The 14,410-nt window shown below is 47.7% G+C and overlaps 1 protein-coding gene across 3 annotated transcripts in view; it reads right to left on the bottom strand.

Moving 5' to 3' along the window:
• palld (palladin, cytoskeletal associated protein) overlaps positions 1–14,410 on the bottom strand; it is a 39,190-nt gene that overhangs the window by 14,541 nt on the left and 10,239 nt on the right. For 2 of the 3 annotated variants that reach the window (XM_057037823.1, XM_057037822.1), the window contains exons 3-10: positions 8,233–8,408; positions 8,069–8,135; positions 7,254–7,371; positions 7,120–7,182; positions 5,361–5,502; positions 5,211–5,234; positions 4,485–4,604; positions 3,502–3,967 (exon numbers count right to left, since the gene is read on the bottom strand). In XM_057037823.1, the coding sequence (XP_056893803.1) occupies positions 3,502–3,967; positions 4,485–4,604; positions 5,211–5,234; positions 5,361–5,502; positions 7,120–7,182; positions 7,254–7,371; positions 8,069–8,135; positions 8,233–8,408 (1,176 nt within the window). Of the gene's footprint in view, positions 1–3,501; positions 3,968–4,484; positions 4,605–5,210; positions 5,235–5,360; positions 5,503–7,119; positions 7,183–7,253; positions 7,372–8,068; positions 8,136–8,232; positions 8,409–13,333; positions 13,487–14,410 lie in introns of those variants that run through there. The other variant, XM_057037824.1, reaches the window with a different exon arrangement.

Raw genomic sequence — 14,410 nt, forward strand, 5'->3', positions numbered from 1 at the left:
GTAATTAAAAACACGTTTGTCATTTCCTGATGTCTGATGAGGAAACAGCAGCTTGAGTGCTTGACTGACTGGAGGAGGAGCGGAGATACAGTGTAGCAGTGAGAGGGATGGGGGTTAGTCAGGAGCCTGTCCTGGCCTATAAAGACTCATCAGTTAATCACTAAGGAGGAGAATTTGCAGGAAGGTTGAGCTTCAAAGGGTCTTTACACTTCGCACACAAAGTATTTACCGTCTAAAAACTGAGCTGCCAATTAACACGGAGATGCTCGTCCACCCATTTTGTCCTCAGACGTCCTGGAATTGTTGCTTTCAATAAAGCTATAAAGAATTAGCCACAAGGATCTTCTACCACTATTTGGCGTGGTGAAACGTAACTTGGAGACTTTCATTCCCTGACTTTGAGCTGTCCTCGTCGGCTGAAGGTGCTCTTTCTCCGCTCTTTCTCCGCTCTTTCTCCGTGCACGCTCACGCTCACGCTCACCAGCACGCTGCAGCGGTAACCTCAACACCTCATCCATGGACGCACACTCGCAAACATGTGGGGGACATACGCAGGCACAGCCGAGCTCCAGATGACGACGCTCTATCATGGTGGGGAGCACTGGGCTCAAAAACGACCTCTAGTCCAATAACACGCGGTGCTCATGGGAGGTTGGGAGCCGGCCAACACGGAAAATGTGCACATTACGAGGGCGCGTCGGATCGAACATAGCTGGTCGGATATGCAGCATTTTTCTGCAACTCATAAAAGAAAACCTATAAATATGCACAACGCTTTTGTCATTTATAACTGGAAACACTCAAGGTCGCGCCTTCAAGGCTGCGTTCAGGTGGTATTACGGTGCATTTGGGTGGATTTTGTAATGATTAAATTCTTCTATAAACCTTGACTTCCACATAAACAATCAGTGCAAGGGTGCTGCTCTGTTTGTTCTGGTCGATCCTCTCCTGGGACTTGGTTCTAATCCAGCTCGCCATAAAGCCTCTCCCTGGAGAATTTCCTTTCATTCTTATCCTGTCATCTGACATCAATGCTGGGCATCAAACCGAAATACCGAGCTCTCTCTCCCTCTCTCTTCCTTGGGTGCAGAAATAAAAACAGTAGGACTGTTTTCGCAGCTCAGGTCTCCTGCAGACCCTCCAGTCTGCCAAGTCACACACCGACTTCCTCCATCTCATCAGCTCACTGTTATTGAAGCAAAAATCATCTCTTACACAAGCTCCCAGCATGTTTTCCCAGCGATTTAAGATGATTTATTTTAGATTTGCGAACACGGTCACATCTTTCCAATAGCTATAAACACATAAAAACCTGCCGCTCCATACTTTCAGTTGTGAGTGAAAACCTAACGCACAGAAACTCAAGACTTTCAAATAAATCGCATCAATTCTTAACGTCTAGACATATCTGAACAGCTTACTGAGATAATAAAACTCGATCTGCTATTTCATCAAATTGCCTTCTAAAAATATCGACCTTTTTGGGAGTCAGAGTTTCCACTCTGCCTCTTGGATTTATAGTGTTTCAACAAAGGAACAGGACAATCATAACTCAAAGATAAGTTCAGGGATTTCAGTTCAGGAGTGGGTCATGCTCTGCACCGCGTTACCTGAGATAGCTGCAACCTTCCCGCAACGACAGGCTGGAGGTTTTTACGGCGTAATTGCGGATTTAAAAAGGAGAAACAAGGTGGGATGGATTAAAGAGGAAGCTTCTCACATCGTATTCATGTCGTTCGGGCAGTAAACGCGACGACGTGCGTATCCGAAGAAACGCTCAACTCAAGCCTACGACGATGCATCTGGTGCTATTTAAATCTACAATGGCAGCGCTTGTCTGCAGTTGTAGTGCAGGGCTCAGCGTGCATCTGTTCCCAATCTCTTCATCCAAGGATCGCAAGTTCTACACCAACTAACATGCATTCTTCATTTACAGAACGTTAGCTCAGTCCTTTAACCCAAAAATGCCCCCCCCCTTCATTATTCACTCCAACACGTGCCAGCAGAGAATCAGACGACTTTCATCCAACCACAAACGATTTCTGTGGGAAAACAGCTCTCTCGTAATCTTTCTGCGGAAAAACCACAAGAGAAGAGGTGACGGGATTGTCCCAGGCGGATTCTTCTGTATCTAGAATCATTCAAGCAGCCTCGCAGTGCATCTTTCTCATGTTGCGGGGACTTTTGATCTGCTCTGTGGTCGCATCTTTATTATTTAACAGGGATTTTAGTGATGGTTCACACGACTGGTGGAGGGAAAAAACAACTCCTGCCAACGTGAAGGTGAAGAAACAACGAGTTTCACAGCTGTCTCAGCCTTGATCGCAGTGACAGCGTGCGCCGTTGGCATGAAAGTAACCCAAAATGGTGCACTTGGCCATTTCTGCCATCTGCTTCTGTCTCTGTTTGCTTGCACAGTTTGATTAATGAGGCTTCATGTGGCGCCAGTCACCTCAAAACCAGAGCATCACTCTCGCCGTCCAGTGTTTACCTGTCATTTTCTCTCCGCTCTCTAGTTTTTAACTCTGAATACTATTTATTTCCAGTTATACACTGTCATCCTGGAGCATCCATCAATCTAATCTTGCAAGCAGGTCGTGGAAATGGGCTGTGCACTGAAAAAAAACCAACGTTTTATGAGGTTAGAATGAACTTTAAAGCAGCCTGTCCTACTCATCAGCAGCCCACCATGGACGGGGTCTATACGAGCCAGCTTCTGTTCTGCATGACAACAGTTTTAACAAGCATAAAAAAAGGAGAAGAATGAAATCCTCATACCAAAAGTGTTTGGAAGTGTTCTGCTTTTAGCTGCCAAAGTGAGATTCTTAACTCAATATAAGTAATCATTCTTCCTGGAACACTTTAGCGTCAACCTGGGGTTGAGATATTACCTTAAATAAATCTATAAATGGGTCTTTTATGATGAGAACGTTTATTCTGACATCACTGACCAAATGGTTGAGGCTCATAACTCCACAGAACAATTTGGTTCACAAAGTTCAGGCTTGTTGAGTTGAGCCATTATAATGATCTGCATGTCCTTTAATACTAAAATTTTATTTCTTGACTTCTGGATCCCAGAGGCTTTTTTGGAATGTGGGACTAAACTAGATGCCCCCGGGATGTGAAGGCGGACCATAAATGCAGGCTTCCCCTTCGTTTATATCTAAAACAACGCTTGTCTCTCTTTATGATGTGCCCTGTCCTGGCCTGGACAGGCAGCCTGGTGTCAGGAGGACACAATTGGAGCCATCGAGCAAACCCCACACGTGTCTGTTTACAGCTGCAGACGGGCAGCAGCCAGCAAACTCACTGTGGTAAACATGATGCTGCACTGATACAGCATAAAAGCAGCGGGAATGCTTTTGTTCTGGGATTCACCTCCCTCACCCTTCCACACTATCACTTCCACTGGGCCTCAGACGGGCCTCTAAGCCCTCCCTGGTGGTGAACCTATCCCCCCCCCGGCCACAGACACAAAGGGACCTGTTGAGTACTCACAGTTTTGGTTTGGGCTTTGTAGGCAGTGGAGGAGCATCTTTCCCAGGGGAAGGAGACAGCTTGCCTAGGGAGGGAGGAGAGTCTGGTGCCATCTGGGTGGGACTTTTCTCATCTGTCATCGGGTCAAATGGTGGTAGAGGTGGAGGCGGAGGAGGAGGTGGAAGCGGGGGCTGTGTAGGTGTGGTTTCTTTAGGCGGGCTTTCGGGTCCTGTCGGTTGGTCAGCGACGAAGGACCCATTTCCCCCATCTGTGTGTCCCACCACCGGGTCCATCTGTACGGGAGGCAGGCACGACACGCTGGGCCAGACCTCAAGCTCCCTGATATGGAACGCTTCGGCTGCGGGATGAACCTTGGGAGGAAGCTCCAGTAGGCTGATCTCTGTGGGGGGTGGAGGGGGAGGGAATGCCGCCACATCCTCAATCCCCGAGTTTCCCCCAGACAGGCCATTACTGGATGAGTCCTCGGCTGGGACCAGAGACAAACACAAGAAAATTGGAAAACGTTGGACTTTAAATATTTAGTTTTGACTCTGGCCCCCACATAGTTCAAGAGATCCCCCCCACACACACACACACACACACAAACACAGATGGTTCTAGTCACTGTTGCGATAGTTTCAGCCGTGCAGGAAGTCCTTCAGCACACACACAACTGTTTGGGAAACATGACATCACACCTTCACACCTTCCACAGGGTCTACATTGAAGAACACAACGGGACACTGTCCCCTAGCGAACGCGCACACGTGAGTCTTCACACTTGATTCATTCGCTCGTTTTTATTTGTTTTGCTTCTTTTGACACCTGTAAATCGTCAGGACTGTCTCCATGGACACTCCCCGACAGGTTGACCGAACATTCCAACACCGGGGGGACTGCAGATGTGCGCAGCAGAAGTCGTCCCTGAGGCTGTCTGACTCTTTCTGTACAACGTCACAGTAGAAACCGAAGGTGCAAACGACCCGGGTTGCCGTGTGACTCACCTGCGGTGACGGCGAGATGCGCCGTGCTGTTCTTGGACCCATACGGGTTGGACACGGTGCAGCAGAACAGACCTCCGTCCTCTGGAAAGGCCTCAGCTATCACCAAGGTGCAGATCTCCTCTAAATAACAAAGGAGCCGCCATCAGCACACCTTTAATAATGCAACCCGCTTGTGATTCCACGTGTGCAGGTGTAGCGAGACGCGCTGGCACGCCAATGAGTTGTAATGGCGGCAGCAGATGACAGGGAGATGAGTTATTGACACAACGGCAGCGATGATGGACCGGTTCAGCAGACTGGTGAATCACGGCTCCCAGCCTGACAGACAGACAGCGAGCGGGGACCGAACGTTCAGACGCTCGTCCTCAGACCTTCAGGGAGGGGCGGCGTCTGTGTCTGAGTGACTCACACCTGTAGTCACACAGGTGGAAACACGCTGACATAAGTTAGCGTGCATCTGCTGTTGTTTATCTACGGCCTCGTGCGTGTGTTTTGTTGGTTTTGTTGGCTGGTTCTCAGACTTTCCCAGAGACTCTTAAAGGCTGTTGGAGGACGTGATAAAGATCAGAGACACTCTGAATCTGCGAGTGTCGTAAAAGAGGAAAAAAGCTTCCAGATAACAATGAAGTCACAAATCTGAGTTTGCAGATGTGGTTAATAATCTGGTTAATTAAATTAACCGACTCGGAGGAAGGAGGAAACAGGGGAGAGAGAACTGCGACATACCCGATTCCGCTGCAGATCGAGGCTCTGATTCGGATTCAGATCAGGTTTTGGAAAGAAGAGAAACAGGAAGTGGTTATAAGCTTGGACCAGTGATCAAACATTATCATATAAAGGTAAAATACAGTAAATGGGCTGAGAGGACCGTCTCACTTTTCTGGAGGATACGAAAATCAGGGGAATCTAGGATCTCCTCCCCCTGCCGGAACCATCTGACCTGCAGTGGAGGGCTCCCACGGACCCGACTCTCCAGAACCACCACCTGGCCCTCAGATGCCTGAACATCCTGCAGCAGCTGACAGGGGAAGAGACGCGTAATGAGTTAGAGACGATCAAGGCCTTCATTCAGACAGCATTATTAGAATCTATAGTTAAACATATTTCAGCAGGTTTTTCCACTCCGCTCGGCCGGCCCATCCTTCAGTCATTCATCGACAGTTTAGGGTCTCCACTGACATTATTGGATTTAACGTGCGCTGTCCTGGAGTTCAAAAACATGATCACAAATCATGAATCCGACTGTTCCAGTGTCCAGGTCTTTCAGCTCTAGACGACCACCTGTTTTGCAAAACGGGCTTTTTCCCCCAACGAATGCTACCAAATGAAATCAGCTGCTAAATATTTGGAAAGGTTAAAGGTGAAATTTGACAGGCTGTCAAACATAACGCATGGTTGAGACGTCTCCTCGCCAGCCCTGACAACTCACCTCTGGGATGCATTTAAAAGAATTTGTCAAGCTCACTGTCTTGGTCCAACGTCAGCGTGTTTATTTCTCTCATGTGTTTTCTGTTAGCAGATCTTGATCAAATCGCTCACCTTCTATTTGCAAACAGTGAATTTTGTCTTTCTTTTTTTGCAGGATTTCTCCTTGAACACCAGTGGAGGCACCTGCTTCCATCCAGCCTATGGTGGTGCATAAATACGACCACAGAGGCTGGTGGACGGGCTTCTGTCAGCGCTGGGCCGTGTGTTAGATAACAGGACACGGGTCCATCAACACGTGCACTCAGCATCAGCATTAATTACCCCAGCTTCTCCTTTAGAGGAATGTAAAGGCTGTGTGTGTTGTACAGGTGATACCACAGCACTGACTTCAACAGGGGCGACCGTCCTCAGCCAGGCGATTAAAGTTTTTAAAAGCCGCCCGGTGGTGGGAGGAGGTGACGAGAAACAAATGTCCTTTTGAAATAAAACAGAAAATGATTTAAGGTCCCGACCGGCTGAATGAGAGTGAGAGAGATGTGACCCTTGTGGGCTGCCTCAGCCTGCCTGAGTCCTGCCGGCACAAGACTCACAGCCTGGGGGGAGCTGGGGAGTCTGAGCTGGGGGGAGGAGGTGCTCATGACGCTTGTTCTATCTGACCTCCACCGCTGAAAGCCGCAGGCCTGAATGCTGTTATTATGGGACGTGCACAGGCTACACGTGTACGGGATTCTTAGCGCAGCACTGGGGGACGACGGTCTGCAAGTCTGCTCGTTTCTAAGTGAGAGGAGATCTCAATAGCAGAGCGAAAAGCATTTAAAAGTGGCACCATGCCCTTCGTGAGCATTTCCATGAAAACATGGTTTTGTGGAGTCTGTATGAACTAACTGGAGGACCGGAGACAGTCTTTAATTCAAAACCATCAAACACAAACTAAAGTCTCCCTTTCCAACATCAGAACAGCCCATCTTTTTTTTTTTCTTTTTTTTTGCCTGATGTTTTAAAAGCCAAATGGAAGCGAATCTCCGCACCGCGGCTGGAAAAATCTTTTATTAGAGTTAACCACAAAACACGAAACCAGAATGAAAGCAGGAGAAAAAGCAGAACGTATCCAAGCTCAAACATTACTCCCGTGAAAGGATCGATGTGACATGGGATTTTCCAAAGGAAGACTTGTGCAAAACGTGCGGTCACACGTGCTCAGACTGACCTTGGTGAATATGGGGGGGCCTGACACCTCGCCGGCGTACAGGGACGACACGGGGCTCTGCATCTGGAGCACAGGAACATTCCATTCAGGGGTCGGAGACATTTGCGTGTAGAGCCTTTAGGCTGATGTCTTACCCTCGGCGACGGTTGAGACAGCGCCTGGACCAGGGTGGAGCGATGAGGAAGGGCTTCGGGGGTCTTAGGCGAGGACGAGCGGATGGTCAGGGACATCGATGTGGTCTTCTTCTGAACTCTAGAATGGTCCAAAAGCAAAGGCGGTGCAATTTGAGGAACGCGGCTTGACCACATGACATGCATTTATTCCAAATGTGATGTCCAAATCAAGGAAAATTGTCTTTCCAGCCATTTAGATGATATCAGTCATCCTGGTGTACACAAAAGAGGGAATCAGGAAGCAAGACCGGCAGAAGCAGATTTATACAAAAGATACAGATGAAAAATGTTTGGAGCACAGGGGAAGCGCATAAACGAGGAGAGTTCTCTAAATGGATTAAATGCAGAAATGTTTGAACATTTTGAACCGTCCATGTTTCAGCCCAAGTCGATATAACTATAAACATTTATGTGTTCCAGATTTTTCTGTGAGACAACTGCCGAGGACTGCGGACGGGAAGAAAACAGCAATTTTAATGATACATAAATACATACGGCCTCTTTTGTAACAGCTAGAAGTTAAACAAAGACATCTGGAGCTCTACAGACTCTCAACCTCAGAGAAGGTTTGGAATACAGGACAATCCTGGCTGGGTTTCCATGCCGACCTCCCGCACCTCTCATTAGGAGCGTGACCTGTGCACTGGTTTGTGTTAGGGCTCTTTAAGGGCCTTTTAAGGGCCCAGTTAAAGACACCAGACCTGACAGGTCTCAGTTAACCCGATCAGGGGTCAAAAGTTGACCGAGGTAATAAGATCAGGTTAAAACATACATACTGAGGCATGGTTCCGGATCTCAGGTGGGACGCAGCGCCCTCTCCGTCTGAATCTGATGATGACGCTCCTGTAGGAATGATACAAACATACGGATCCCATTTCAAACCAAAAATTTGGATCTGCTGTGCAGATGAAGCTCTGCAGAAACCAAAAAAAGACCGGACCTTCGATGTAAACCTCAGCAGACGTGTTGTCGGCCCCCAGGCAGTTGGAGGCTATGCAGGTGTAGCGTCCCGTGTCGTCCTCGAAGGCTTCGCTGATCACCAGCGTGTGCAGGACACCATCACTGGAGATCTGGATGTCGGGAGAGTTGTGCAGCTCTCGGCCTTCGCAGAACCACCTAGAAGAAGAGGCAGATTTGGCACTTTAGCGGATCGCTGCCATTCCAAATTCCTCCAAATATGTGCAGCTTTATTTATTAATACAACGGAGGCAGTGAGAGGCAGCGAGGCCGAGATTTGAAACTGGCCTCATCGGACCTGCCCAGGACCAATTTTTGCCTGCGTAACATCCATGAATTCACACACCTTCTCCTTTGGGTACGTCTGAGAAACGTTTGCCAGCCTGGGGCAGCAGGGGGACGCCGCGCTACGGGAAACGCACACCCTTTTCCTCTTTCCAGTCAGAGGTGTGTGTGTTCGGGCAGGCATCCTGAGAGACCCCGCGCCACCTCCCAGAGGGCCTAACCCTCCCCTACGTTATGGCTCATGAAATGAAAATACCCACGCTCCCTAGCAGCTTATTACCACTCTAATAACAGCTGCCACCTCACCCAGAACAGAGAGCTGTAAAAAACAAAGCGGTCCTTCCAGGAATTCACGGGGTCCCAAAAGCAAATATCAACGTTTTTAATTATCAGCCAATTAGCAACTGCGCACCTCAGAATGTCGGTCAGAGAGTCGCTCATCAGCCGACACCTCTAGACGCCTCCTCATACAGCAGCATCCGCGCCTGAGTGGGGGGGCGAGCGCAGACGGAGGGTGAAAGTGGCTGTGAGTCAGGGCGGGTGAAGCAGGAGAAAATGTAACGCTCGTTGGCTGTCAGGAATGACAGCGAGTCATGAATCAGCGGCAGAGACAGGTGGAACAGGCATGTAATCTCCCCGGGGGACTTCCTCTCTGTTATCGCGTGGCGGAATGAAACAACGGAAAGTTGGCGGGCAGGCACGCAGACAGACTCTGGCGTGTGCCACGGCAGGAGAAAAGTTTGTGACATGGAGATAATGAACAGCTGTGAGGGAGAGAGAGGAGACCTCATCCTCGCTCAGAGGGTCAGAGGTCGAGAGTTGTTGGCGAGCATGCCAGCAGCTATCAAAGACTTATCCAGACAGTGGGGGGGTGGGGGCCACTCAAGGACCCCGCGCTACGTGACTGCAAAACTCTGAGCTGACGGCAGCCCATCACCAGCAGAGAGGTGATTGGTCTGAAGGCCGAGGCGGTTTCAAAATGAGTCTGTCAGGATCGCGGTCAAAACGAGAAAAGACGACTCAAAAAGGCGGATGACATCATGGAAAAGTGGTTTTATTTATTTTCAAGTCCACCGATGTAAAGTTAAGGCAGGTGAGAAAGTAAAATATCTGTTTTACCAAAGAAAGACCGTCTCAGCGGAGGCTTCAGTCTGTCCGAGCAGTCACAGAAGATCCATTGTTAGCATTTTAGCTTTTAGCATTCTGACTGTCAGTCATGCTGGTGCTGTTATTGAAGTAGCTGCTGCCACAGTGGTGCAAAAATGCTCCATTAAAATAACATTCAAAGCTCAAACCTAAGCAATAGTGAGTGTAATTAGAATGATTCTGATTTAGACCCACTTAAACCAGCTCTTTTAAGTCTCACTGTATTCATCAGCGTATTATCACAATGATTTACGCTAGATGTTGGATGTTTGAGCAGCCTCAAAGCAGAAAAAGGGATTACTGTCACACATGACATCATTCAACTAATGACTATTGTGCAACTGGAAGTGTGTGTTTTGTTAGCGTAGCTATAGTGAACGGAGACAGAGGGATATACTTTTCACAGCGTGGCCTGAATCTGTCCAGATCCCGACTAAAGAAAATACTGTTTCCCTGCAGTATCATGTGAACAAAACCCAAAAAGATAAATTTATAATCCAGACAGTCATCAGTCATGCTGTCTTTTTTTTTTTTTTGGAAAAGAAAGACGATATCTTTGGAGTATTTTTCCATCTGTTGTGGCACAAAGACCTGATTCTGGGATGACACGGAGACTCATCTTCCCAGTGAGAGTAATAAATGAAAATGGAAATTTGTTTGGGGTGGAAATTTGATGGAGCAGGTTCTCCGTGGCTCTCCTGAGGGTTGACTGAGCGGGACTAGGAAGCACAAACCACCACAGCAATAAAAGCCTTTATCAATCAGCCGTAATGATCAGCCATTACCCATAATGACTGACTAAACTCATTTAGAATCAGACAGTAATGTTCCTTTAATCACCTCTCTTTCTGTGGAATGGGCTCAACGTGGTGAGCAGCATAAACATGAATCAAGGACCAGAAACCATCAAAAGTCTTGTTTGGAGGGGAACCGGGTTGTGTTTGAGCTGCAGTTCTGGATGAAAGCGCAGTGTTCCCAGAACCCAACACTCATTTTCCTCTTAGCACAAAAACCACACATGCAAACTAGCTTCAAGATGACCAACAGGACTTCACCGGTCCACCAGATATGGATACCATCTATAAATACAACATTTAAGCCAGCTGATGCCAGATGGTGCTCTTTACATTCACCAAGGGACCCCTGTGCGAACCTGTTCGTGCATACATTCCACAGAAAGGGCCATTGTTCTCCCCGCTAGCCCGGCCTCGGCGTTTCTTGCCCAGGGCCGCACTCTCCTCGCCTGACCCTGATGTTATTTGCTGCTGTTGATGGAAAAAATTTTCTCAAGTCAAGCTCAGTTTCACCACAAACCCAAAGCAGCCGAGGCCAAAGTGCAGAGCTGAGAGAGAAGGAAGGACGACGCAGTTCTAACTCTGACCTCGACATAACTGCCAATCAGGCAGCGATCGATCCGGACTACGAGGAGGGGCCAGATTAGCATGTTTCTGGCGTAGCTGGCGAGTTTACCCGACGTCGACCAAAAAGCTACTGGACTTGAAGTGCGGCAGCGAAGCTTAATGACAAACTTTAGCAGAGCTCGACTGGGACGTCACGACGTTCTCACCCACGACACAGAAGTCTCATAATTCTGCAAAGCCACGATGAGAAAGCCGGTCGGGTTTCCCCACAGATGCCGAGTGAGTTGATCAACACAAGAAACAGTGAAAACACTACAAATTCACCAGTGATGCTAAAGCATTTATTCCACCCACAGACCCCTTTATTATAGCAACTTTGCATATGACCACACGTCTCTTTCCTAGACCAGTGATTAAAATATGTTAGTCAATGTACAGAAATAACGATATTTATACACTGTTGATCATTTGCAGGTTTTTAAATGTTAATATGCTGATCGTGTCATGTCAAAAAGATGAAACCTGGAAACAAGAAGTTGCATTTTCAGTCCAAATGACATGGGGACTTTTAATTTGAGCTGGTTTGGGTTTACGTGTTGGTTCTTTCTAACGATGAAACATTCAAGGACCTCCACGAGGCCTCAGCTAGATGTTAGCGTGTTGCATGATTGCTAATGATGTTAACCGGCTACACAATTCCCTGCAGGCTATTATGGCAGCGATAAACCAAAAAACAAAGGTTAAAATAAAATCCAGGAAGTTTTATCTCTCTATCAATGCCTCACCCACAATCTTTGGCAATACACAGTTTAAGGTTTAATAAATGTTGTGTTGTTTAGTTTAGTGCTGTTGTTGTGTCTCTCTGAGTTTCTTGTGCATTTTTTGTGAGTCTTCTGTTACTTTTTTCTTGATTTTTTATGCAGTGGCGAGCACACTTGGCACACAACCAGAGGAGAGCTCTGTTGACCTGCCTGGGTTTGCCTTCGCAGTCTAAAGACGTGGACTCAGCTCGAGATTACTGGAAATGGTTAATAGAAGATTAATTAAAAGAAGAAAATCTGATGCTGAGTGTAATGTTTTAAACAATGGGACACTGAAATATTGCATCTGAAGTGTTGGTTCTTCTGTGCGTGTTAAGAGGCTGTTGAAGCAAAATTATCGACTGGTGCACGCTAACAACTGGGGAAAATAAACAAAAACTTGAAAAAAAAATGTCCAGAGCCAGCTGCAGCCATGAGAACGGACTTTAAAGAGTCTGCAGCCAAACTCCTAGAACACTATTTCCACACTGAAATGATCATTTCAAATCCTACTTTGCTTTATATGACCTAAATGGTCGCCCTGAGAAAAAGAACTATGAACAACCCCGGGATAAAGTTGAAGCGTTCCTCCTGTTCATGCAACAGAAGTGGAGGCAGCCAGAGGAGCAGAGACCATCTGGAGACCGGGCTCTGTTCGAACGCCGGGGTCACAGTTCAGCGGAACATTCTGGACAGCGGACAGCTGCGGATGACAGTCAAAGATGTGACCGGAAGCACCCTGAATCCATGTCGGAATGGCATTTATCCGACAACGGACTCTTCAGTGGTGAATCCAGGGAGATCGGTGAGGTGAGTGGAGATGGAGAAGGTTGTAACTTCTTCTGTGGTGGTGTTATATGTTCATTTTAAATTTGTGTGTGTCTGTGTGTGTGTGTGTGTGTGTGTGTGTGTGTTGTGTGTGTGTGTGTGTGTGTGTGTGTGTGTGTGTGTGAGAAAGAGAGAGCGAGAGAGGGTTGGGGGACATAAATAGAACAAAGACATCTTAAATAGTAAAATGACAGACATAGACAGCAGCTGGGCTACAAGTGGACACACCTCTGCACCTATGGGGATGCCTCCACTGTACACACACACACACACACACACACACACACACACACACACACACACACACACCACACACACACACACACACACACACACACACACACACACACACATGTTGAAATCGCTAGAATTCTGAGTTGCAAGATCAACTCATTCACTTTCATCTCACTCACATTTGGTTTCCCTTTAAAAAGACAAACGTCAAAGATTCTACAGTATCAGCGGCGGACCGCTGCTCCAAATGCCGGGAAGCCTAATCCCGAAAAGCTCGGTGTGATCTCAGCCGTATGACTGGACTCTCGCTCGATAATTAATCTTCTAATCTCCATTACGGCAGCAGATCGCAAACTTTTTACAGTAAAACACCTCACATCAAAGCTATTTCCCAACTATATAAGCAAAATTAAAAAAGGCTCCTCTGTACCTGACTTATGTAGGCTGCGCTCTTCCAGGGCAGGTGAAGGTTTTTGGCTGATTCCCTTGGTTTCAGTTTTGGACTAAGACACTCAGAGTGTGTCCTGCTGACAGCATGACACAGACTGGAGCCACTGACACTCTCACACCAGGACTGCCAGTCTGAGTCACGCCATGCATGGACGGCGGAGGGAGAGAGGGAGGGAGCAACCCCAAACAGCCAAATTCCACTCAAGACAGAAGAGCAGGGGAAAAACATCACATTTAAGAGCTTTCTCAGAGGCCTAAACTGCTGTGATGTCGCCCACACCGAACGCATTCACATCATTTTTGTGGTCGTGTGTATTGTCTCCGTATTTGTTCCTCTCTTGCACAGGAAGGATGAACCCAAAACCCGCCGCGTCATGGCAGAAAACAGGTAAACAACCTCTATTTTGATGCATTTTGAGGGCTTTAAAACAAACCAAGGAGGCTGTTTCTGTCCTTGCAGACTCCAACATAACAGGTGGAATAAACGTCCCCTTTTCTGTTCCTGTATGGGTCCAGTTAGACCACGGTGTGCTGTAGCCCGGGGCCACTGGCCCCCGGCTGCCGGGGGGGGAATAATGAGAGAGGTGCAACAGTAGGTACTCTGGTTGGACACAAAGAGGGAGCACACTAAACATGCTGGCACATACTTAATAAATCCCACATGCCAGAAGCAAGTGGGCCGCTTTAAAAGCCCAGTTAGGCCCCTACAAAAATAGCTCGCTTAAGTCAGGATCTAAATAGGCCATTTTGAGCTCGTAGCACCTGGCAAGACAAATGGTTGTGGCTACTGTGACTGCCCCCCCCCCCCCCCACACACACACACACACACACACAGACTGAGCATATGAAAATCCCAGACGGGACAAATTCACATAGGTCAGCATACATAAATCTGGTATTTGCGGTTTATTTAGAGACGGTTCCTGATGCGGAGTCCACAGCAGAACCAGAGGGTGTGGTTTGATTCCCTCTCTGCAGGGGCTCCGTTCGGGCTTTACAGCGCACAGATGCAGCGATATTTTGGTCCCTGCCAGTGAGAGGCCTGAGGACCACTGGG

This window comes from Takifugu flavidus, chromosome 7 (assembly GCF_003711565.1).
Source record: "Takifugu flavidus isolate HTHZ2018 chromosome 7, ASM371156v2, whole genome shotgun sequence".
In the NCBI taxonomy this organism is placed as follows: Eukaryota; Metazoa; Chordata; class Actinopteri; order Tetraodontiformes; family Tetraodontidae; genus Takifugu; species Takifugu flavidus.